This window comes from Hemitrygon akajei, unplaced genomic scaffold (genome assembly GCF_048418815.1).
Source record: "Hemitrygon akajei unplaced genomic scaffold, sHemAka1.3 Scf000034, whole genome shotgun sequence".
NCBI classification, from domain to species: Eukaryota; Metazoa; Chordata; class Chondrichthyes; order Myliobatiformes; family Dasyatidae; genus Hemitrygon; species Hemitrygon akajei.
This window is the reverse complement of record NW_027331920.1, coordinates 10974145-11000138: the sequence shown is the minus strand read 5'-3', so window position 1 is coordinate 11000138 and position 25994 is coordinate 10974145. Positions and strand designations below refer to the sequence as shown.

The following is a 25994-nucleotide window of genomic DNA, read 5'->3' as shown; positions in this document are numbered from 1 at the left end:
AAGGATTGGCAGATTGTAGTCAGAGCCTCAGCAATGTATGTTGTTATTTCCCTCAGTAACCTGGAAACCAATCTCTTCAGAGACAGTCATTTATTCATTTAAAGAACTCAACACACCAGACATGTGATGACACACTGACACACTGTAACATACAAATTCTTCAATGTGCACACTCTCCTTCAATATGTATACCCACCACACGAATATTTACCACAATCAGCACACACACACACACACACACACACACACACACACACACACACACACACACACACACACACACACACACACACACACACACACACACACACACACACGGATATACTATCAGAGTGTGACACACGGCCACAGAAATAGGCACAAATTCCCATTTAGGATTGAAATCTGCCGTCCTTACCCAGTCTGTCTGTTCTGTGGCACTGAGCTGCCCTCTGACGTGACGTCACATCAACACTTCACAGACAGACTCCGGGGTGAGATTCCTCAGGAGGATGATCTGGGAGGGTTTGACGGATGTTGAACTCACGGCCCACTTCATCAATTTGCAAGACTAAGATGTCTTCTTGAGCATGGCCCATTTGTGTGTGTTTGCCCCCCCCCCATCCCTCTAACCATTTCCCATCTGTGTACCTGCCCAAATTTATTTTAAAATATTTTATTTTTACCTGTTTCTACAGCATCTGAGGGCAAATTCCATTTACCAACCTCCCTCTCTGTGAGAATATTACCCGATAGACCACTCAGAAAAATATCCCGTCTCACTTTCAATCTGAGGCCTCTGGTTCTGTACTCCCATTTCTTGGAAAAAGAAACGTTATTTAAGCTCCTTATCAATTATTTACCTCAATAAGGGGTCATACCTGAACATCCTACACTACAGCTGAATAGCCCAAGCTTATCCACTCTCTACTTTTAACCCAAGCCCCCAGTCCTGGTAACATCCTCCTGAAGCCTCCTGTCCAGTGTAATGACATCCTCCCCATATTCGGGAACCGGAAATGCAGACAATGCTCCAAGTGTGGTCTATCATCGACATCAAAGGCCTTGCTGAATTTCATGTGGACAGTGTGGAATAGGCTGATGAATACAGGACTGAAAGTGTTTTTTTAGATTGGGACAAGAAGGGCGGCGTGGGAGCTAAATTCTGAAGGAAGGCAGTTCTGTAAAAAACTTCGCATACAAGAACGGCGAGACTGCACAGGACAGCGCGGAGAGTTTAAAAAGATGACCACCCTATACAGCGGGCAGCGGAGTGGGTGGCAGCAGAGTGTAGGGCTTTGGCTCAACGGGCTTAGGCGGTAACGGGAAGAGCCGAGAGCGAGGAACCGACTCTTTTTTCCCCTTGGCAAATCGGCCCGGACGGACGGGGGAACAGCAGGGCACATTAGCTAACGGTTTAAAAAGTTCGTGTGTTTGGCAAAGTAAGTGGGTGAGTAGACCTATCTTTCTTTGTTTCATTCCTGTAGAATTAGGTAGCATGTCTGCAGGGTTAGTGCTTTGTTCAGGGTGTCAGATGTGGGAATCCTGGGAGACCTCCAGCCTCCCTGATAGCCACATCTGCACCAGGTACACCGAGATTCAGCACCTCGGAGACCGTGTTAGGGATCTGGAGCTGCAGCTTGATGACCTACTGCTTATTAGAGAAAATGAAGAGGTGATAGACAGGAGCTACAGGGAGGTAGTCATCCCTAGGCTACAGGGGTCAGAAAACTGGGTACTGTCAGGAGGGAGAAGGGAAATGCCCGGATAGTGGAGAGCACCCCTGTGGCTGCCCCCCTCAGCAACAAGCACATCGTTTCGGATGCTGTTGAGGGGGATGACCTGACAGGGGACGGCCACGGTGACTGGGTCTCTGGCACTGAGCCTGGCGCTGTTGTGCAGAAGGGAAGGAGGGAGAAGAGGAATGCGGTAGTCATAGGGGATTCCATAGTCAGGGGAACAGACAGGAGATTCTGTGAGCCTGGTAGAGATACCCGCATGGTGTGCTGCCTTCCAGGTGCCAGGGTATGGGATGTCTCGGATCGGTTCCAGAATATTCTGAAGGGAGAGGGCGAGCAGCCAGCTGTCTTGGTACATGTTGGTACCAATGACATAGAGAGGAAAAGGGAGGAGGTCCTGAAGAGAGATTTCCAGGAGTTAGGAATGAATCTGAGAAGCAGGACCTCCAGGGTAGTAATCTCAGGATTGCTACCTGTGCCACGTGCTAGCGAGGGCAAGAATAGTAGGATCAGGCTGATGAATATGTGGCTGAGAGACTGGTGCAGGGGGCAGGGCTTCAGATTCTTGGATCATTGGGATCTCTTCTGGGGGATGTATTACCTGTTCAAAAAGTACGGGTTACACCTGAACCATAGCGGGAATGTTTAACAGAGCTGTTAGGGAGGGTTTAAACTAATTTGGAAGGGGTATGGGAAACCGGAATGATAGAGTAGAGGAGGGGCAAAACAGAAATAAATCTAAGATAGTGAGCAGTAAAGATGTCAGGAAGGACAGGCAGGTGATGGGGCAAATTTGCAGCCAATGGGATGAGTTGCAGTGCAATCAAATCAAAAAGTATCAAATACTGGACTTAAGGTGTTATACTTAAATACAAGGATACACGGTGTATCGGAAGGATAGGCAGGTAGGCAGAGGGGGTGGCGTGGCTTTATTGGTAAGAAATGATATTAAATCATTAGAAAGAGGTGACATAGGATCAGAAGGTGCAGAATCTTTCTGGGTTGAGCTAAGAAATAGCAGGGGTAAAAGGACCCTGATGGCAGTTATCTACAGGCCTCCTAACAGCTGCAGTGAGGTGGACTACAAATTACAACAGGAAATAGAAAAGGTTTGCCAGAAAGGCAGTGTTATGATAATTGTGGGGGATTTTAACATGCGAGTGGATTGGGAAAATCAGGTCGACACTGGATCTCAAGAGAGAGACTTTGTAGAATGTCTACGAGATGGCTTTTCAGAACAGCTTGTTGTTGTGCCCACTAGGGGATCAGAGGTACTGGATTGGATATTGTGTAATGACCCAGAGGTGATTAGAGAGATTGAGGTGAAGGAACCGTTAGGAGGCAGTGATCGTAACATGATTGAGTTCACTGTGAAATTTGAGAAAGAGAAGCCGAAATCCGATGTGTCGGTATTGCAGTGGAGTAAAGGAAATTACAGTGGCACGAGAGAGGAACTGGCCAAATTTGACTGGAAAGGGACACTAGCGGGAAGGACGGCAGAGCAGCAGTGGCTGGAGATTATGCGAGAAGTGAGGAAGGTGCGAGACAGATATATTCCAAAAAAAGTAGAAATTTTCAAATGGAAAAAGGTTGTGACCGTGGCTGACAAGAGAAGTCAAAGCCAAAGTAAAAGCAAAGGAGAGGGCATTCAAGGAAGCAAAAATTAGTGAGAAGACAGAGGATTGGGAAGTTTTTAAAAGCTTACAAAAGGAAACTAAGAAGGCCATTAAGAGGGAAAAGATGAACTATAAAAGGAAGCTAGCAAATAATATCAGAGAAGATACTAAAAGCTTTGTCAAGTATATAAAGAATAAAAAACGGGTGAGAGTGGATATAGGACCGATAGAAAATGATGCTGGAGAAATTGTAATGGGAGATAAGGAGATGGCTGAGGAACTGAACGAGTACTTGCATCAGTCCTCACTGAGGAAGATATCACCAGTATACTGGACACTCAAGGGTGTCAGGGAAGAGAAGTGTGCGCAGTCACAATTACGACAGAGAAAGTACTCAGGAACCTGAATACTCTAAGGGTAGATAAATCTCCAGGACCAGATGGAATGCACCCTTGAGTTTTGAAGGAAGTAGCTGTGGAGATCGCGGAGGCATTAGCAATGATCGTTCAAATGTCAATAGATTCTGGCATGGTTCCGGAGGAGTGGAAGATTGTAAATGCCACTCTGGTATTTAAGAAAGGGGCAAGGAAGCAAAAAGTAAATTATAGACCTGTTAGCTTGAGAAATGGTTGGGAAGTTTCTGGAGTCAATTGTCAAGGATGAGGTTACGGAGTACCTGGAGCCATACGACAAGATAGGCCAAACTCAGCATGGTTTCCTTAAAGGAAAATCCTGCCTGACAAACCCATTGAAATTTTTTGAGGAGATTACAAGTAGGCTGGACAAGGGAGATGCAGTGGATGTTGTGTATTTGAATTTTCAGAAGGCCTTTGACAAGGTGCCACACATGAGGTTGCTAAACAAGATAAGAGCCCATGGAATTACGGGAAAGTTACATACGTTGATAGAGCGTTGGCTGATTGGCAGGAAACAAAGAGTGGGAATAAAGGATCCCATTCTGGTTGTCTGCCAGTTACCAGTGGTGTTCCACAGGGGTCCGTGTTGGGGCCGCTTCTTTTTACGTTGTACATCAACAATTTGGATTATGGAATAGATGGCTTTGTGGCTAAGTTTGCTGATGATACAAAGATAGGTGGAGGGGACGGTATTGCTGAGGAAACAGAGAGTCTGCAGAGAGACTTGGATAGATTAGGAGAATGGTCAAAGAAGTGGCAAATGAAATACAATGTTGAAAATTGTATAGTCATGTACGTTGGTAGAAGAAATAAACGGACAGACTATTATTTAAATGGAGAGAAAATTCAAAGTCCTGAGATGCAATGGGACTTGGGAGTGCTCGTGCAGGATACCCTTAAGGTTAACCTCCAGTTTGAGTCGGTGGTGAAGAAGGCGAATGCAATGTTGGCATTCATTTCTAGAGGAATAGAGTATAGGAGCAGGGATGTGATGTTGAGGCTCTATAAGGAACTGGTAAGACCTCACTTGGAATACTGTGTGCAGTTTTGGGTTCCTTATTTAAGAAAGGATGTTCTGACATTAGAGAGGGTTCAGAGAAGATTCACTAGAATGATTCCGGGAATGAGAGGGTTAACATATGAGGAACATTTGACCGCCCTTGGACTGAACTCCGTGGAGTTTAGAAGAATGAGGGGGAACCTCACAAAAACATTTCGAATGTTGAAAGGCATGGACAGAGTGGATGTGGCAAAGTTGTTTCCCATGGTGGGGGAGTCTAGTACGAGAGAGCATGACTTAATGATTGAAGGATGCCCATTCAGAAAAGAGATGCAAAGAATTTTTTTTAGCCAGAGGGTGGTGAATCTGTGAATTTCTTGCGGCAGTGGATGCCAAGTCATTGGGTGTATTTAAGACAGAGATTGATAGGTATGTGAGTAGACAGGGCATCGAAGGTCATGGTGAGACGGTGGGAGAGTGGGACTAAATGGAAGAATGGATCAGCTCATGATAAAATGGTGGAGCAGATACGAAGGGCCGAATGGCCGGCTTCTGCTGCTTTGTCTTATGGTCTTATTTGAATGCACCAGTATATGTAATAAGGATCTTGTAGCACAGGTAGAGTTTGACAGGTACAAACTTAGGCAGGTATGACTTTGGTCGAAGGAATAAAGGCATAGACAATTCTGTAAACAGGGCGAAATTCAAAAATCAGAGTTGCAAAGGGACATGGGTGTCCTTGTGCAGGATTCCCTGAAGGTTAACTTGCAGTTTGTGTCAGTGGTAAGATTGGCAAACTCAATGTTTGCTTTCATTTCGGGAGGATTAGAGTACAAGAGCAAGGATGTAATTCTGAGGTTTTATAAGGCATTGGTCAGACCACACTTGGAGTATTGTGAGCAGTTTTGGGTCCCTTCTATCGGAAAACATGTGCTGGCATTGGAGGGGGTGCAGAAGATTCACAAGAATAATTCTGGGAATGAAAGAGTTAACATATGAGGAGTGTTTGATGGTTCTTGGCCTGTACACACGGGATTTTAGAAGAATGGCTGATTTATTATCCACCTCAACCCTATTCTCCCGCCTTCTCCCCATAACTTTTGAGACTCTGACTGATCAAGAAGTTTACTTATTAACTTCTGCTTTAAAAATCAAGCAGGAGAAAATCTGCAGATGCTGGTAATCCAAGCTACACAGGTCCTGATGAATGGTCTCGCCAGATCTCTCTGACACCTGACTGGAGAGAGTTGATGTTGGGAGGATGTGGGTGGGTCGAGAACGGTAAGCACAGCCTCCGACTATGGCGATGCCCATTTAGGACAGAGATGAGGAGGAATTCCTTTATCCACAGGATAGTGAATCTGCCACAGGCAGCTGTGGAGGCCAAATAATTAAGTATATTTAAAGCAGAGTAACACACACAAATTGTTGGGGGAACATCAGTCTGTAAAGTTTCTATGGAAAAGAATAAACAGTCCACGGTTCAGACTGAAACACTTCATCAGGACCTGCAAATTCATCCCCTGTCCTAATGAGGGGCTGCGGGGGATGGGGTTGTGGGAAAGGCGACAAAGTCATCTTCATCTGCCATCTTTGCCCCCTCCAGCTTCTCATTACGTCTACACACACAGTTCACCCACGGGCTTTGCACCCCTCGCCCTCCTGGTTCTATCTGCCATTCATCTCTCCCCTACTGGTTCCCATTATCACCTCCTTTATTGTCTCAAACCATCACACTCCCCCACTTCACACTCACAAATGAATGTGAACATTGTATGATTGGCCTGTTCCTGTGCTGTACTGCTCTATGTTCTCTGTTCCCAGTTTCGAAGAATGAGAGGAGATCTCATGGAAACACAAAATTCTTTCAGGAGTCAACAGGCAGGAGTGAGGGTGGATGTTTCCCCTGTCTGAGGAGTCAAGGGCCAGGGGTCTCTCTGCTCTCCGTCCAGCGGAACCCCCCCCCCACCGATCCCCGGGGCCGCGCCGCCCAAGTCTCCCCCCGATCCCCGGGGCCACGCTGCCCGAGTCTCCTCCCGATCCCTGGGGCCGCGCTGCCCGAGTCTCCCCCCGATCCCTGGGGCCGCGCTGTCCGAGTCTCCCCCCCGATCCCCGGGGCCGCGCTGTCCGAGTCTCCCCCCGATCCCCGGGTCCGCGCTGTCCGAGTCTCCCCCCCGATCCCCGGGTCCGCGCTGCCCGAGTCTCCCCAAACCCCGATCCCCGGGGCCGCGCTGCCCGAGTCTCTGCCCGATCCCCGGGGACTCTCTAATTCTCTGCTTCTCCCCCCAGTCTCCGTCACCCTGGATGTGGAAACGGCGAGTCCGTGTCTCGAGGTGTCTGAGGATCGGAAGAGTGTGAGATATGCCGGGACCCGGAGGGATCTCCCTGACACCGGGAAGAGATTCACACACTGGATTTGTGTGCTGGGATCGGAGGGATTCACATCGGGGAGACATTACTGGGAGGTGGAGGTGACGGGGAATCGGCTCTGGTTTCTGGGAGTCGCCGCAGAGTCTGTGGAGAGGAAGGGACGGGTCAGTCTGAGTCCGGAGACCGGATTCTGGGTCATCGGCCGGGATGATGACGTGTTACATCGGGATTATGACGTGTTCTATGGTCTGCCCTCCCCCGAGTCCCGTCTCCCTGCCGGTCTCATCCCCGGGAGGGTGGGAGTTTATCTCAGTTACGAGTCCGGGACAGTTTCATTTTACAACGCGGAGACCAACTCCCATCTCCACACCTTCACTGGGAATAAATTCACGGGGAAACTTTATCCTTTCTTCGCGACCTGGGATGAAAACCAGTGGCTGAGAATCTGCTCCGGTTCCGCTCCGGGTCTGTAAACGGGTCGGGTCCCGGGACCGGCGTCAGGAGTAAAGTCCCTGTAAATATAAATGTGCGGAGAGTGCAGCTAAATACGTGGCTAAGGAGATGGTGCAGGACGGAGGGCTTCATGTTTCTGGACAATTGGGCTTTGTTCCCGGGATGGTGGGACCTGTTCCGACGGGACGGTTTGCCCCTGAACTGGAGGGGGACTAACATTCTTGCGGGTAGATTTGCCAGTGCTGCTCGTGGGGGGGGGGGGGGTAAAAAAGATTTGCAGTGGGAGGGGAACCAGAGTGTTAGAGCAGATAGTGAGGTGGAGGAGGATAAAGGTCATACGAGGACTGCATGTATAGACAGAAATGAAAGGTTTGTACATTAGGTTGTAAATTAATTTTCAGAGCTTTAGAAATTGTAGAAAATAAAGATTTCCAAAAAGATTTTGATAAAGGACATGACGAGAACATATGTGAAAAAGTGGCTACTTCAGTTTTACACCTATCGCAATAATTGTCTATGTTAGGAAATATTTTGGATAGTCTCTCCTTTGTTAAATAGTAACAGTGAACAATTTTAAATTGAATTAAACACTGATTGGCACATATTAAAGAAGAATTGACCATCTTCATTAACAAAGGTCATATTAAGTTCTCTCTCCCAAACCTGTTTAATCTTTAGTGATTAAGGGGATCTGTTTTTTTTGCAGATTTATTTATTTTTATTATCATTTATTTTGTGATGGTCGATTGATGACTTTTGAAGAGTTAATTAGCAAATATTCTCTCCCTCATACACACTTACTGCAATATCTTCAGGTTAGAAATTTTTTACAAAAATAATTATCTAAGCTTCCATATATGCAAGAATTTGATTTGTTGGATACTATTTTGAATATGAATCCTTTAGTAAGAGGTTCCATTGGTAGAATTTATAATTTATTTTTAATACATTAATACAAAAAGATAACCTCTCACCTAAGGTTTATACATGATAGAAATATTCGTTGTTTCAGACGTGCTAGAGGGGGAGGGATGAAAGGGGGAGGAGTGGCATTACTAGTCAGGGAAAATATCACAGCTGTGCGTAGACAGGACAGCCCGGAGGGCTTGTCTACAGAGGCCATTTGGGTGGAGCTGAGGAACGGGAAAGGTGTGACCACACTAATAGGGGTGTATTATAGACCACCCAATAGTCAGAGAGAATTGGAAGAGCAAATCTGTATAAAGATAGTAGAATGATGTAAGAAACAAGAAGTTGTAATAGTAGGGGATTTTAACTTTCCACATATTGACTGGGACTCCCAAACTGTAATAGGGCTAGATGGCTTGGAGTTTGTGAAATGTTTTCAGGAAAGTTTTCTAAATCAATATATAGAGGTACCTACGAGAGAGGATGCAATACTTGATCTCCTATTGGGAAACCAGACAGTCAGGTGACAGAAGTATGTGTAGGCGAACATTTTGGGTCCAGTGACCATAATGTCATCAGTTTCAAGTTAATTATGGATAAGGATAGGTCTGGTCCTCAAGTTGAGGTTCTAAATAGCAGAAGGGCTAATTTTGTGGAAATGAAAAAGGATCTAGGAAGAGTGGATTCGGATAAGTTTTTTTTTTCCTGACAAGGATGTGTTCAGTAAGTGGAAGGCCTCAAATGTGTGGAGCCTCACGAGATGGGGGAGATCTTAAACAGTTTTTTTGCATCAGTATTTACTCAGGAAACTGGCATAGTGTATATGGAAGGAAGGGAAACAAGCAGTAGTGTCATGGAACATTTGTAGATTAAAGAGGAGGAGGTGCTTGCTGCCTTACAGTGAATAAAGGTAGATAAATCCCCTGGGCCTGACTTGATATTTCCTCGGACCCTGAGAGAGACTAGGGTAGAAATTGCAGGGCCCTGACAGAAATATTTAAAATGTCCTCAGCCACGGGTGCAGTGCCAGAGGATTGGAGGGTAGCTCTTGTTATTCCATTGTATAAAAAAGGCTCCAATAGTAAACCAGGTAATTACAGGCCAGTGAGCCTGACATCAGTAGTAGGTCAGTTATTGGAAGGTGTTCTGAGAGATCGGATATACAAGTATTTGGACAGCCGAGGGCTGATTAAGGATAGTCAGTATGGCTTTGTGCATGGTAGATCGTGTTTAATGAATCTCGAAGAGTTTTTCGAGGAGGTTACCAACTAAGTAGGTGAAGGAAAGGCTGTGGATGTTGTCCACATGAACTTTAGTAAGGCCTTTGACAAAGTCCCACATAGGAGGTTAGTTCAGAAAGTTCAGACATGAGGTATCCATGGAGAGGTTGGAGAGATTGAAAGAGTGCAGAGATTTACTAGGATGTTGCCAGGTCTTCAGGAGTTGAGTTACAGGGAAAGATTGAACAGGTTAGGAATTTATTCCTTGAAGCGTAGAAGAATGAGGGGAGATTTGATAGAGGTTTACAAAATTATGTGGGGTATAGACAGTAAATGCGAGTAAGTACTTTCCATTTAGATTAGGAACGATAAATATGAGAGGACATGGTTTTAGGGTGAAAGGGGAAAGCTTTAGGGGGAACATTAGGAGGATCTTCTTCACTCAGAGAGTGGTGGGAGTGTGGAACGAGCTGCCATCTGACGTGGTAAATGCAGGCTCACTCTTAAGAATAAATTGGATAGATACATGGATGGGAGAGGTCTGGAGGGTTACGGACTGGGTGCAGGTCAATGGGACGAGCGGAATAAAGTTTCCGCACAGACTAGAAGCGCCAAATGGCCTGTTTTCTGTGCTGTAGTGTTCTATGGTTCTATGGAGTGAAATAAACACGACATAAGAATTGTCGATCGATGAATTTTAACTCGTTCACCGCATCCGTCAACCGAACAGAAACACCGGGGAGTCAGCAGTAGCTGCGGGCGGTGGGTCCTGAGCTCCCCCGGGTCTTAAAGTCCACCCGTAATGAGACAGGTTAAATGGGACAAGTGGGGGTGGTGCTGACCGGAAAAGACCGTGAAGATTGTTCATTAAGTTCATCTGCCACTTCTTTGTCTCCCATTACTACTTCACCAGCATCATTTTCCAGTGGTCCAGTATCAACTCTCATCTCCCTTTCACTCTTCATGTAACTGAAAACTAAACTTTTAGTATCCTGATTTATATTATTGGCCAGTTTGCCCTCACATTTCGTCTTTACCATTCTTATGGCTTTTTTCATTGCCTTTTGTTGGATTTTAAGAGCATCCCAATAATCAAACACCCCACTCACATTTGCTACCCTATATGTCATTTCCTAAGGTTTAACACAATTATTACATGCCTTTTCCAGCTCAAACTATGAATTGATTAAAAGTCAGTCCCATAATTTAATAGTTTTTATCTGAAATCTATCTACCCTCGCAAAGATTGTACTGAAGACTGCATTTGATTTTTCTTCAGCATTATACGCTTCACATTGAAATAGTATGTGTTTCGACAGTTTCATAATGACAAAATGTACACGACACAGAATGATTTTTTCCAATTAGTTACAAGACATAATTAAGCATAGTGTGGACATTTCTATGTCATGTCAATATCATTCCTTCCCTTGTTTTAAGCTCTTCTTCTATAAACCCAACAGGTTTATGTATTCTGTAAAGGTGTCTGTCCTTATGTCCATTATCCTACGTCTTGCCATAAGCCCCTAATTCTTAACACTACCAACCCTTTAGCTTCTATATCACAGCTTAACATTTAACAGCTTTTGGTGCTAAACAGTCAACATCATCATTTCCCTCAACAGAGTGATGTGCAGGGCCCATAATGTGCAGACATATAATTCAAACTTTATATATGAAATACCGTTTGATGAGTTTCCAACAGTCAATCTGACCTACTGCCAGAATGACCTGTTTAAGACTCATCAAAACCGAAATGTATTCTGAGCAAATTATAAGGACCAATTTCCTCCACCCACTGTCAGCCTATACTGTTGGCAAATAATTCTGTTTCCTCTGCTGATAAATGGCTATAAGTCATTTCTTTATCATTACCTGCAATTCAGGCACACAAAAACAGCCACACCAACATCCCCAGTTAACTTATCTTTGGATTAATCTGTAAAAATGGTTACTGTATGATAATAACTTTCATTAATATACTAATGAACCAACAGACTCTCAGGCAGAACCGAATCCGATCGTGTAACCTAAAATCAACTGAAGTCATTGGAAAAAACAAGGTGTGTTTACAGAGAAAGCTACAGTGGGACATATTGTATCATCAAATACACCCGTATTCCCAGCGTGATAAGAACCCAGCCACTCAGAAAAAAAAACACTCTTCTTGTGATGTCCCCAACCGTCCTCCAGCACACCTTTAACAGGATGATCATTTCCTTGCCCCCACAAATTAATCCAGTATGTTGACATCAACTCGAACCTCTGTTACTTTGAGGGCAATTGTCCCATTGCAATCAGTAAAGCCAAAACAGGAGACAACATTACCGCACCAGAACAAAATCTTAAAGTCTGCAATTGTATCACATACAAACATTTTTAATTTGAAGATGAAGCTGATCAATAAGCCACACAGACATAATCAAGAACAGATCAAATTAAACAAATATAATTGGTCAACAAAAATTTTCATGTTGCACCCAAGGATACCCACATAGATGTCTGAGGAGATTTGAAGCTCCTTTACATTTATCAATTATTTTACTGATAGGTGCTTCCACGTCAGCTTATTATCCATCCACATACTGAGAAATCTTACCACTGACACTTCCTCAAGATATTAATGACATAATTTAAAATCAAGTGCAAGTCTATTAATGCAGTTTGTAAACCACATAATGTGTTTTAACGACTGAAAGCTTAAAATCCTCATCAATCTGCCCACTGTTTGACCTATTAATTGTAAATTGCAATTAATACCTCTAATCTATAAAGCTACGTCATCTGTATATTGTGATTTACCCAGGGTATCCCATTTTCCCATCTCAGAGAAAATATCATTAATCATAATATTAAATAATGAAAGGCTACAAATACTGCCTTGTGGGATCCCATTCTCTATATCATAGAAACACAAACATAACATGCCGACCGGTACTTGGACAGTCCATCCAAAAAAACTCAGAAAAATTATACAATGTCCCCCTCACTCCTAATTTAATCAAAAGTCCTTTCTTCCATATCATTTCCCTTTTCAGTATCAAGAAATACTGCTATTACAACATCTTTATTTAATTGTGTTTTCCGAATATCATCCTCCAAATCTAAAACTGAATCTAATGTCATTTCAGCCTTCCAAAATCCACTCTAATAAAACACTTTATCACCAATCTTTCCTAAATATAACTCAAGCGCTTGATTACCATACATTCCATAAGTGTACATAAATGAGACATTCACGATATAGGCCCTTAACTAGAAGGATCAAATGGGGATATGCCAGGTTTTAGAATTGGCACTACTGTTTCCATTTTCCATGAGGAAAGTAGATGCACAATTCAATTTCAAATATCACTCTTTCCTGGGAACACCTGACCTGCATTATTAATAGACTTCTTAAATTCATACAAAGAAATCTCTCCATCAGTGATACTATCATTGCTACAGCTGACTTCCAGCACATCAGGGTATTCACTGAAAAACATATCCCTACATTGTTTAACTTCTTCACTTAAATTATCTTGATTATGAATCTCAACAAATGACCCAGCCAGTAACACAACCTTCCCTGTTTCAGTAACAATCATTTTGCCCTCATTAATCAACACTGGAATATTATGATCCCCACAAATCCCCCCATTTTCTAAATCATATCCCAAACAATTCCAAGTTTGATATCCCTTCCAATATTATCTCCATATAAACTCCAGTAAATCACCTCCTTCCTCACCACGGCCTTTGCCCTTTTATTGTTAATAATGTAACTTGGAGACTGATGCGCCATCACATAAAAACTCACATTTCTCCCAATTTGCTTCCTGTCCCGTTATAGATCCAAATCCAAACTCATAAAGACAGGAAGGCTGACTGACGTTCACATAAATTAATCACCCTCTGAGTTCCCATTTGATCGACAGGCACTACAGCCAATGACAGCAGGGGTCAGTGTTATGTCTGAGGTACGATAGGCTGGAGGAAATCGGCCAATCAGCAGCCCCTCCTCTTCCGCTCCATCGCCATGGCGGAGATCAGCGAATCGCTTCTGTCGGTGTCTCCGGCCTCGGCGCCCACAAGGACGGGTATGATTCCCCTTCGCGCCTCGGTGAGTCTGTTTCGGTGATGTCTGTCGTGGCTGACGAAACAGGCTTTGACAGAGAGTGAGCGAGGACCAATGACGACAACTCCCAGAAGGTCCCACTGATGACATTGTGGTGTTGTAAGGTATAAAAGCAAAATGGAGGAAAATATAATGGATTACGTTTTCTGTACTGTGTCGTGCCTTCAATAAAAAATTAAATTAAAAGAGAGATTCCAGAGAGAAATAGATAGAACACAGAACAATACAGCACAGTACAGCCCCTTCGGCCCACAACGTTGTGCCGACCCTTAAACTCTGCCTCCCTAAACTTAAATTACTCCATATTCCTGTCTATAATAGTCTCTTAAACTTCACTAGTGTATCTGCCTCCACCACTGACTCAGGCAGTGCATTCCACGCACCAACTACTCTCTGAGTAGAAAATCTTCCTCTAATATCCCCCTTGAACTTCCCTCCCCTTACCTTAAAGCCATATCCTCTTGTATTGAGCATTGGTGCCCTGAGGAAGAGGCGCTGGCTGTCCACTCTATCCATTCCCCTTAATATCAACTCTCCCTCTATCATTTCTCCTCTCATCCTTCTTCTCTCCAGAGAGGAAAGCCCTAGCTCCCTTAATCTCTGATCATAATCCATACTCTCTAAACCAGGCAGCATTCTGGTAAATCTCCTCTGCACCCTTTCCAATGCTTCCACATCCTTCTTAAGGTGAGGTGACCAGAACTGGACAGAGTACTCCAAGTGTGGCCCAACCAGAGTTTTATAGAGCTGCATCATTACATCGCGTCTCTTAAACTCTATCCCTCGACTTATGAAAGCTAACACCCCATAAGCTTTCTTAACTACTCTGTCTACCTGTGAGGCAACTTTCAGGGATCTGCGGTCATGAGCCCCAGATCCCTCTGCTCCTCCACACTTCCAAGTATCCTGCCATTTACTTTGTACTCTGCCTTGGAGTTTGTCCTTCCAAAGTGTACCACCTCACCCTTCTGCAGGTTGAACTCTATCTGCCACTTTTCAGCCCACTCCTGCATCCTATCAATGTCTCTCTGCAGTCTTTGACAATCCTCTGCACTATCCACAACACCACCAACCTTTGTGTCTTCTGCAAACTTGCCAACCCATCCTTCTACTCCCACATCCAGGTCGTTAATAAAAATCACGAGAAGTAGGGATACCAGAACTGATCCTTGTGGGACACCACTAGTCACAACCCTCCAATCCGAATGTACTCCCTCCACCACAACCCTCTGCTTTCTGCAGGCAAGCCAATTCTGAATCCACCTGGTCAAACATCCCTGGATCCCATTCCTTCTGACTTTCTGATTAAGCCTACCGTGTGGAACCTTATAGATCACATCCACTGCATTACCCTCATCTATATGCCTGGTCACCTCTTCAAAGAGGCTTGTTAGACACGATCTGCCCTTCAGAAAGCCATGCTGACTGTCACTGATCAGACCATGATTGTCTAAATGCCAATAGATCTTATTGTAGTGAATCTTTTCCAACAGCTTTCCCACCACAGATGAAAGGCTCAATGGTCTATAATTATCCGGACTAACCCTACTACCCTTTTTGAACAAGGGGACAACATTCGCCTCCCTCCAATCCTCCGGGACCGTTCTTGTGGACAATGAGGACATAATGATCCTAGCCAGAGGCTCAGCAATCTATTTCCTCGCCTCGGATGCAGAACTGGGAAGTGGCAGATGGAGTTCAACACAGATGAAGAGATTCATTTCTGCAGGTCAAATTTGAACACAGAATATAATATTAATGGTAAGACTCTTGGCAGTGTGGAGGGTTAGAGAGATCTTGGGGTCCATGTCCATACGACACTCAAAGCTGCTGTGGAGGTTGGCAGTGTTGTTAGGAAGGCGTCTGGTGTGATGGACTTCATCAACCGTGGGATTGAGTTCAAGAACTGTGAGGTGATGTTGAAGCTATATTTCTCCTAACCTGTACATAAGTAATTGTAATAAGATGACGAGAAGCTTTGACCATGTGGATAACCAGAGGCATTTTCCCAGGCTTGAAGTGACTAACAAGAGGGGACGTAGTTTTAAGCTGCTTGGAAGTCGGTACTGAGGGAGTGTCAGGGGCAAGTTTCTTGTACAGAGAGTCGTGGGGGCATGGAATGCATTGCCTGCAGTGATGGTGGAGGTGGATACAATAGGATATTTTAAGAGACTCTTAGATAGGTTCATGGAGCTTAGAAACACAGAGGGATATACGATCAGGAAATCCTAGGCAGTCTCTAGAGTAGGTTACATGGTCAGTACAACATTGTGGGCTGAAGAGCCTGTAATGTGCTGTAGATTTCTGTGTTCTGTGTCAAAGACAGGCAGAGGGATTAGTTTAAATGGACAGGAGGATAGCATGGAAAGGTTGGGCCGAAGGGCCTGTGTTAGTGCCGTAAGGGAGGGGTTCTGTCCCAACCATCGACTCTATTCCCCTCAACAGATGCTGCCTGACTTGACAACGTTCTTGAAAAGTTGCATTCAGTTCCGCTTAGCATTCTGTACAAAGGTTGTTTTGTGCTGGAAGAGTGCAGAGGAGATTCATCATGATTGAGGGGGCTTGTGTTCATGTCCATAAGGCATAGGAACAGAATTAGGCCATTCAGCCGATTGAGTCAGCCACCTTTCCATCATGGCTGATCCCAGATCGCACTCAATTCCAGATATCTGACCTCCCGCCATATCCTTTGATGCCCTGACCGATCAGGAAACAATCAACTTCCGCCTTGAATATACCCACACAATCGGCCTCCACCACAATCTGTGGCAGAGCATTCCACGGATCCATTACTCCCTGGCTAATAAAAAAAAAATAAGCTGCTTACCTCTGTTTGAAAAGGTGGCCCCTCAACTTTGTGGCTGTGCCCCACCACAGGAAATACCTTCTCCACATCCACCTTATCCAGTCCTTTCAACATTCGGTAGGTTTCAATGAGATGCCCCGCATTTTTCTGAGTTCCAGTGAGCACAGGGTCAAAGCTGCCAAGTGCTCCTCATATTTTAACCCCTTCATTCCCAAAATCATCTTTCTGAACCTCCTCTGGACTCTCTCCAATGACAACACATCCTGTCTGAAATATGGGGCCCAACACTGTTGACAATACTCCAAGTGTGGCCTGACTCGTGTCTTATAAAGCGTCAGCATTATCTTGTTGCTGTTATATTCATGGGACGAGATTGAACTGTGTTGATCTACAAGGGGATCTTAGAATCCGAGTTCATAACTCCCAGATAGTGGTTCCATTGTCAGGCAGTTATATTGCAGTTGTATAAATCTCTAGTTTAACCACATCTGGAGAATTGCATTCGAATACAGGAATAAGGCTGAGGTTTTGGATGGTGAGTGGAAGAGGCTTAACAGGATGCTGCCTGGATTAAGTGAGACTGGACAATCTCGGGGAATTTTCTCCGGAGTGGCGGAGGCTGAAGGAGATCTGACAGACGTTTTACAGGAATGTGAGAGACACAGACAGAGTGGACAGCCGGGATTTTTTCTCAAAGGAGGAAATGTCCAATGCCAGTGGACATGCACTTCAGGAGAAAGGGGGAACACATCCTCATTGGTCCTTTTTGCTATATTGAACTATTTTGTAATTTAGTGCATTTTGTATCTTCTCTCTGCATAGCTGCTGTTGGAAAAACAAAACAATTAGAAAAGACAAGAATGTTAAAAACCTGACTCAGAATGTTTCAAGGAGATTTGCGTTTCAAGTTTTGTTTTTCATTCCCATCGTGGTGTGTGTCTGGAGTGAATATCGGGTGGTGGTGGAGGCAGATGTGATAGAGGCTATTAGATCCCACGTTAATGTGAGGAGAATGGAGGGATGTGTCCCTTGTGTAGGCAGAAGGGATTGGTTTAGTAAGGCATGAGGTGACCAGTTCAGTTGGTTCAGAACAACACAGTGAGCAGAAGGGCCTGTTCAAGGACAAGTACAGCAAGCAGAGCAGGTAACCTGGATAAAGTGATCCCACTGAGAGAACAGACTGTGACGTCAGTGGATATATGCCGGCATCACAGTTCTCTCAGCAAAGATACTTCAGTGCGGGATAAAATGAAGTTTGTGATGTTTATAACCAATGTGGTGAATTGTACTGATCAGACATCTCACCCTACTGAGGAAATTAAAATTATTGTAAAAGCTGCAGAAAGGTATCTTTGTGTAACTGGTGTTTTGTGGGAAGCTGTGAATGAAGCTCTGATTTGTGGGGGGTTTCTGCATCCCAGTCTACTTGTGAAGATATGTAATGGGATTGAAGTATTGAAGTGAAATACAAGAAGCCTGATTATTGCTCACAGTTTATTTCTGATTTGTCAGATTATTCCGATGTTATATCTGTTCAGGAAACCTCCACATTTTAAGTTTTATTCCTGTGCAGGATTATATTGTCGTTTGGCTTGACAGGTTAGTTGGTAGAGGGGTGGTGTTGTCAGTTTTATAAGGAAAGGGGCAGAGTATAGTGTTGTGAATGGGAATAAAATGTATCATGACCTTGTAAAAAATCTTGATTCAACAGGTATGTATGTAATTTTCTTTTGTGAAAATATTAACTTTCTGAATCATATTTGGAGGTTTGGCCATCTACTTTTCTCATGGAAAATGGTTGTAGTAGTTCCCATTCTAAAACCTGGATCTCCCCGTCTGATCCTCCTTCTTGTAGACCAATATCATTAAAGTCTCATTTATGTAAACTTGTGGAATGTATGGTAATCGAGTGTTTGAATTATATTTTCGATAAAAGAGGTAATTTCACATTTTATCAGAGGGGAATTTGGAACGGTAAAATAAGACCATAAGACAAAGGAGCAGAAGTCGGTCATTCGGCCCATCGAGTCAGCTCTGCCATTTTATCATGAGCTGATCCATTCTCCCATTTAGTCCCACTCCCCCGCCTTCTCACCATAACCTTTGATACTCTGGCTACTCAAATAGCTAGCAATCTCTGCCTTAAATAACATTGGAATCAGTTTGGGTTTCGAAGATCATATTAGGAAAGTACAGTTAAATAAAGATGTAGTAATAGCAATATTTTTGATATTGAAAAGGCAAATAATATTTATTGAAGGATGGACTTTTGATTAATTTTTGGAAATGCAATTGAGAGGGCTATTGTACCATTTTTTCTGATTGTTTCTATTTGTACATCTTGTAAAGGTATGGATGGGCAAGTATGACATTGAATTCATTTTTATATTTGGAAGATGGTATTAGTAAAGCCAGTTAAATATAGATGTTGTAACAGCAGTATTTTTACTATTCAAAAGGCAGATGGTATTTATGGAAGGAAAGAATTTTTATGAAATTGTGGAAATGAGGATGGAGGGGCGATTATCTAACTTTGAGTTGTTTTAATTGAACGTTTTGTGTCAGGTATGGGTGGGAAAGTTATATTCAGGTTGTTATGAGATAGAGACTGGGATCCCACAGGCAGTATTTACTATTTTATATTATAATTAATAATATTTTTCTCTGAGACAGGTTTTTCATTGTGTAAATCACTATATGCAGATGATGGAGGTTTATGGATTAGAGGTAGAAATTTCACTTTCACTGTATATAGGATGCTTTAGCAATTAGTAAGGTCGAACAGTCGGCGACTAGATGGGATTTAAGCTTTCAGTAGGAAAAACACAAGTTATGTGCTTTACAGACAGGAGTAATGGACCTGCACTTGATTGGAAATGATATGGTCAAACTCCTTAAAAGGTGTCAGTGGTAAGATTTCCAGACATGTGGACGGATAATAAGCTGAAATGGAAGCACCCGATCAGAAAATAATTGTGTATTGGATGATACAGTATGTTCCACCGTAGCTTTCTCGGTAACCCCATTTTGTTTTTTCCAATGACTGTAGTTAATTTTAGGTTACACAACTGGATTCTGTTCTGCCTGAGAGTCTGTTGGTTCACGAGTATATTAATGAAAGTTATTATCATACGGTCAGCATTTTTACAGATGGATTAAAACATAATTTAACTGCGAATGTTGGTGCGTCTGTTTTCATTTTTTGTGTGTGCCTGAGTTGCAGGTAATGATAACGAAATCACTTACCAGCCATTTGTGGGTCTATGGAGCAGAATTCTTTGCTTTGATTTTAGGGTTACAGTGTGTGGAGGAAATTGGTCCTTGCAAACTTGTAATTTGTTCAGATTCTCTTTCGGTTTCGATGAGCCTTAAAACAGGACATTCTAGCAGTAGGTCAGATTGACTGTTGGAAACTCATCAAGCATTATTTCATATACAAAGTTAGGTTCATATGTCTGCACCTTATGGGCCCTGCACATCGCACTGTTGAGGGAAATGATGGGGTTGACTGTTTAGCAACAAAACCTGTTAGAAGTTCAACTGTGGATATAGACATTCCACTTCGCAAATCAGAAGCTAAGGGGATGGTAGGGTTAAGAATTCAGGACTTATGGCAAGATCTGTAGGAAAATTGACATAAGGACTGATGCCTTTACAGAATACATAAACAAGTTGGGTTTATGGAAGAAGGGCTTAAAACAGGAAGGGAAGGAATGATATTGACACGACTTAGAATTGCCAACACTATGCTTAATTATGCCTTGTATCTAATTAGAAAACTTCATTCTGTGTCATAGGACCATAGAACCATAGAAGACTACAGCACAGAACAGGCCCTTCAGCCCTCTATGTTGTGCCAGCCCAGATAATCCTTAAAAAAGGTACTAAACCCACACTACCCCATAACCCTCTAATTTTCTTTCATCCATGTGCCTGTCCAAGAGGTTCTTAAATACCCCTAATGTTTTAGCCTCCATCACCATCCCTGGCAAGTCATTCCAGGCACTCACAACCCTCTGTGTAAAAAACGTACCCCTGATGTCTCCCCTAAACTTCCATCCCTTAATCTTGTACCTATGCCCTCTGGTGTTTGCTATTGGTGCCCTGGGAAACAGGTACTGACTATCCACCCTATCTATGCCTCTCATAATCTTGTAGACCTCTATCAAGTCCCCTCTCATTCTTCTACGCTCCAAAGACAAAAGTCCCAGCTCTGCTAACCTTGCTTCATATCACTGTCGTGTACATTTTGTCATTATGAAACTTTTAAACACATACTATTTCAGTGCGAAGCAGATATGGGTGAAAAAAATCAAATGCAGCCTTCAGTACAATCTTTGAGGGGTTGATAGTTTTCAGATAAAAACTTTATTAAGTTATAGGACTGACTTTAAATTAATTCACAGTATTGAACAGGCAAAGGCATATAATAATGGAAACGTCCCAATTGTATTGGGACGTTACTCTAGGGATGACGGATTAACAGAGGTGGCTGACGGATGTGGGAATAGCAGGAGAGACATGTCCCACCGAAGAAGTTCTCAAATGGCAGGGGTAGGAATCCGTCGCTGACAAGGGAAGTTAAGGACTGTGTTAAGCCTAAGGAAATGGCATATAAGGTAGCAAAGGTGAGTGGGATGTTGGATTATTGGGATGCTCTTAAAATCCAACAAAAGGCAATGAAGAGTGAAAGGGAGATGAGAGTTGACACTGGACCACTGGAAAATGATGCTGGTGAAGTAGTAATGGGGGACAAAGAAATGGCAGATGAACTTAATGAACAATCTTCACTGTCTTTTCCAGTCAGCACCACCTCCACTTATCCCATTTAACCTGTCTCAGGGAAAGGGGTGGATTAAGATGGGAAGGGGTTGAGTGAATGGATTTAAACAGGAGGTCACAGAGGCTCTTTGGCCCAACTTGTTCGTGCTGACCAGCTTGTTTTAATGAGCTGGTCCCATTTGCCCATTATTCCTTTCCGCCTTTCTTATCCACGTCCCTGGCAAGATGTATTTTAAAACATTGTCACTGTACCCAACTCTACAGTATACCATGAATTTTAGTGTCACCCACAAACCTACTAACTGTGTCATCTACATTCTCATACAAATCATTAATATGAATGACAAACAACCGTGTCCCCAGCACCGACCTCTGCAGGTCACAGGCCTCCAGTCCTCTGTGTTTAAGAGACGCTTGGACAGACACTTCAATAGGCAAGGCACAGAGGGAGACTGACCTAATGCCGGCCAATCGCATGAATGCAGATGAGTAAATAGATCAGCACAGAGGTGATGGGTCAAAGGGAACATTTCTATGCTGTACGCACCCCTGGGCTGAGAATTCCAAACGGACAGTGACCCCTGACCTTTGACTCCTCAGACAGGGGAAACATCCTCCTTGTATCCTGCCTGTTGATCCCTGAAAGACTTTCATGTTTCCCTGAGATCTGCTCCCATTCTTCTAAACAGGGAACAGAGAACATAGAACACTACAGCACAGGAACAGGCCCTTCATTCAATGTTCACATGCATTGAGTGTGAAGTGGGAAGTTGAATGTTCAAGATAGTAAAGAAGGTGATAATGGGAACCAGTAGGGGAGAGATGAACGGGTGATTGAACCAGAACCAGGTGGGGGAGGGGTGGAATGCCTGTGGGTGAACTGTGTGTGTAAACGTAATGAGAAGTTGGAGGGGAACAAAGATGGGGGATGAGTATTCCTTTGTCCCCTTTCCCACAACCCAATCGCCCACAACCCCTCACTAGGACACGGGATGAAAATGCACAGATCCTTAAGCAACACAGGTCCTGATGAAGGGTTTCAGTCCAAGCCGTTGACTGTCTCCTCTTTTCCATAGATGCTTCCTGGCCTGCTGAGTTCCTCCAGCATTTTGTGTGTGTTAATCTACTTTAAATATACTCAATTATTTGTCCTCCGCAGCTGCCTGCTGCAGGTTCACTATTCTCTGTCGAAAGGAATTCCTCCTCATCTCTGTTCTAAATGAGCATCCTCCAGTCGGAGGCTGTGCCATCTGGTCCTCGACCCACCCACATCCTCCAGACATCAACTCTCTTCCAACAGGAGACCAGGCAAGACCCTTCATGAGGACCTGTGTAGCTTGGATTACCAGCATCCGCAGATTTTCATCCTCCAGTCGGAGGCTGTGCCATCTGGTCCTCGACCCACCCACATCCTCCAGACATCAACTCTCTTCCAACAGGAGACCAGGCAAGACCCTTCATGAGGACCTGTGTAGCTTGGATTACCAGCATCCGCAGATTTTCATCCTCCAGTCGGAGGCTGTGCCATCTGGTCCTCGACCCACCCACATCCTCCAGACATCAACTCTCTCCAGACAGGAGACCAGGCAAGACCTTCATCAGGACCTGTGTAGCTTGGATTACCAGCATCCGCAGATTTTCTCATGTGTGATCTTTAAAGCACAAGTTGATAGGTAAACTTCTTGATTAGTCAGAGTCTCAAAAGTTATGGGGAGGAGGCGGGAGAATAGGGTTGAGGGGGATAATAAATCAGCCATTCTGCTAAACTCCAATGAGTACAGGCCCAGAACCAACAAATATGTCTCATATGTTAACTGTTTCATTTCCAGAATTATTCTTGTGAACCTCCTGGACCCTCTCCAATGCCAGCACATCTTTTCCGATATAAGGGACCCAAAACTGCTGACAATACTCTAAGTGTGGTCTGACCAATGCCTTATAAAACCTCAGCATTACATCCTTGCTCTTGTATTCTAATCCTCCCAAAATGAAAGCAAACATTGAGTTTGCCGATCTTACAACTGACACAAACTGCAAGTTAACCATAAGGGAATCCCGCACAAGGACACCCAAGTCCCTTTGCACTTCTGATTTTTGAATTTTCTCCCTGTTTACAAAATTGTCTATGCCTTTATTCCTTCTACCAAAGTGCATGCACGACTTCCCTACCCGATAATCCATCTATCACGTATTTGCCCATTTCCTGATCTGTCTCTGTCCTTCCCCAGATTCTGAGCTTCTGCAGCACTACTTGCCCCTTCACCTATCTTCATATCGTCTGCAAGCTTGGCCACAAAGGCAAGAATTCTGTCATCCAAATCATCCTTTGTCTATCTTGGCTTTGTGTTCCTCAAAGAATTCCAACAGATTTGTCAGGCAAGATTTCCCCTTAAGGGAAGGCTCTATTTTATCATGTGTCTCCATGTACCCGAAAGCTCGTCCTTAACACTGGACTCTAACATCTTCCCAAGCACACCACATCCAGACTAACTCACCTATGATTTTCTTTCCCCAGCTGCTCTGCCTTCTTAAAGAGTGAAGTGACCTTTGCAATTTCCAGTCATCTTGAATGATCTAGTGATTCTTGAAAGATCATCACTAATGTCCCCATATTCTCTTCAGCTAACTCTTTCCGAACACTGGGGTGTGGTCCACCTGGTCCAGGTACCTTCAGACCTTCGATCTTCCCACGCACTCTCTCCTTAGTATTAGTAACAGCACTCATTTCTCTCCCCTGACACTCTCACATTTCTGACGTACAGCTGTTATCATTCACAGTGAGGATTGACACACAATATTGAATAAGTACCTCTGCCACGTCCTTTGTCACATTTCTCCTCTCCAGTGTCATTTTCTAGGGTAGTGGTCACCAACCTATATAAGCCCAACATATACTACCTCGGCCGCATAAAAGGTGAGATCGACTCCAAATTGATTAGTCACACGTATGCACACCGGGGCAGAAAAGACCAGAAGTAGAAATAATGCATAAGTGCCACGGGTACCCACTCTGTTTTGTACCGTGGACTGGTTTAATATTGAGAATATTCTTGCAGACAGCGGGGGGGGGGGGGGGGGTGATAAACACGACCTTCGCAACTCTTGGCACCAAAAGTAATATTGGACACGGCCTACCCTACCACACTGAAGTCTACTGGTTGAGCAGAGGTGTTGTGCTCAAACATTTTCTTTCAATTACGTGCAGAAATTTGACTATTCATCGATGAGAAAGGGAAGCCAGTGGCAGAGTTCGATGACCCAGACTGGCTTCACGATCTTGCATTCTTGGTGGATATAACAGAGCACTTAAATGTGCTTAATGTTAACATGCAAGGCCCAAACAACCTTGTTACCGAATATTACAACAGCATTTGTGCCTTTCAAATTAAATTAAGCCTGTGAGAGATGCAACTATCCCAGAGCAACCCAGCTCATTTCCCCTCTTTGCAGTCTGTATGTGTCGCTCATGGTAATAATGACAACATGGACAGCTATAAGGACAAAATATCACGGCTGGAAAGTAAGTTTCAGAATCATTTTCAAGTCTTCAGTCAGCTCGAGAAGGAATTCTCACTATTTTGCTTGGCGTTTGCCGTCACCGCAGCATCAGATGTGCCGGAGGAACTCCAAAAGGAACTAATTGAAATTCAGTGTAACTGGGCTTTGAAATATAAATTTGAGACTGTGAGTCTGGACTCATTCTATCAATACCTCGGACCAATGTACCCCAAGATGACAGACTTTGCCTCAAAGATCCTTTGCATCATCGGGACAAGATATCTCTGTGAGCAGGCGTTCTCCATAATGAACATTAACAAATCCAAACTGCGCTCGCAGCTGACACACAAACATCTAAATGACATTATGAAAATCGGAACTGCCCAGAAACTGGTGCCTGATGTTGACAGGCTGGTTAAGACCAACAGATGTCAGGTGTCTGGAAGCAGCAAGTGAAAAATGAGTGATACTGTTTGATGCTCTGCGACATGTAAGCAAAATGCATTATGAAATATTGAGTGTCACAATCTCAGTCAACGTAGCATCGTTTCTTCTCTCCCTCAGCACAACTTTCTTGTAGCCTACGACTGTAAGTTAATACCAATCATAAAAATAGTGCTTGCTCGGCGATCTTCTTCATAAGAAACGGAATTTGTGAAGTGAACCACTTTGTAGTTATAGCAGAGACAGAACGGAGGCAACGAAAGCTGCGTTCGCACGCACCCGACTGTTCCGGCCCGCATGAAGCTGCATTTTGCCCAATCCGGCCCGTGACCTAAAATGACACCCCTGATCTACTACATCCCCTTTATCCTACTTGTAACTCCTCAAGGAATTCCAACGGGTTTGTCAGGCAAGATTTTCCCTTGAGGAAACCATACTGACTTTGTCCTATTTTGTCCTGTGTCACAAAGTATTCCATATGGGCATACTTAACAATTGACCCCAACATCTTTGAAACCACAGAGGTGAAGCTAAGTGGTCTATAATTTCCTTTCTGCTGCCTTCCTCCTTACTAAAAGACTGCAGCGACAGTTGAAATTTTCAGGTCCTCTGACAAGATGCCAGAGACAAATGATTTTTGAAAGA

At 43.8% G+C, this 25994-nt stretch overlaps 1 protein-coding gene across 1 annotated transcript in view; it reads left to right on the top strand.

The window, feature by feature from the left end:
- The window catches only part of LOC140719991 (uncharacterized), a 31127-nt gene extending 5766 nt beyond the window's left edge, over positions 1 to 25361 (top strand). Inside the window, exon 6 of the mRNA XM_073034902.1 lies at positions 25012 to 25361. Coding sequence (XP_072891003.1) covers positions 25012 to 25361 — 350 coding nt within the window. The remainder of the gene's footprint in view (positions 1 to 25011) is intronic.
- Positions 25362 to 25994: the final 633 nt, after the last annotated feature.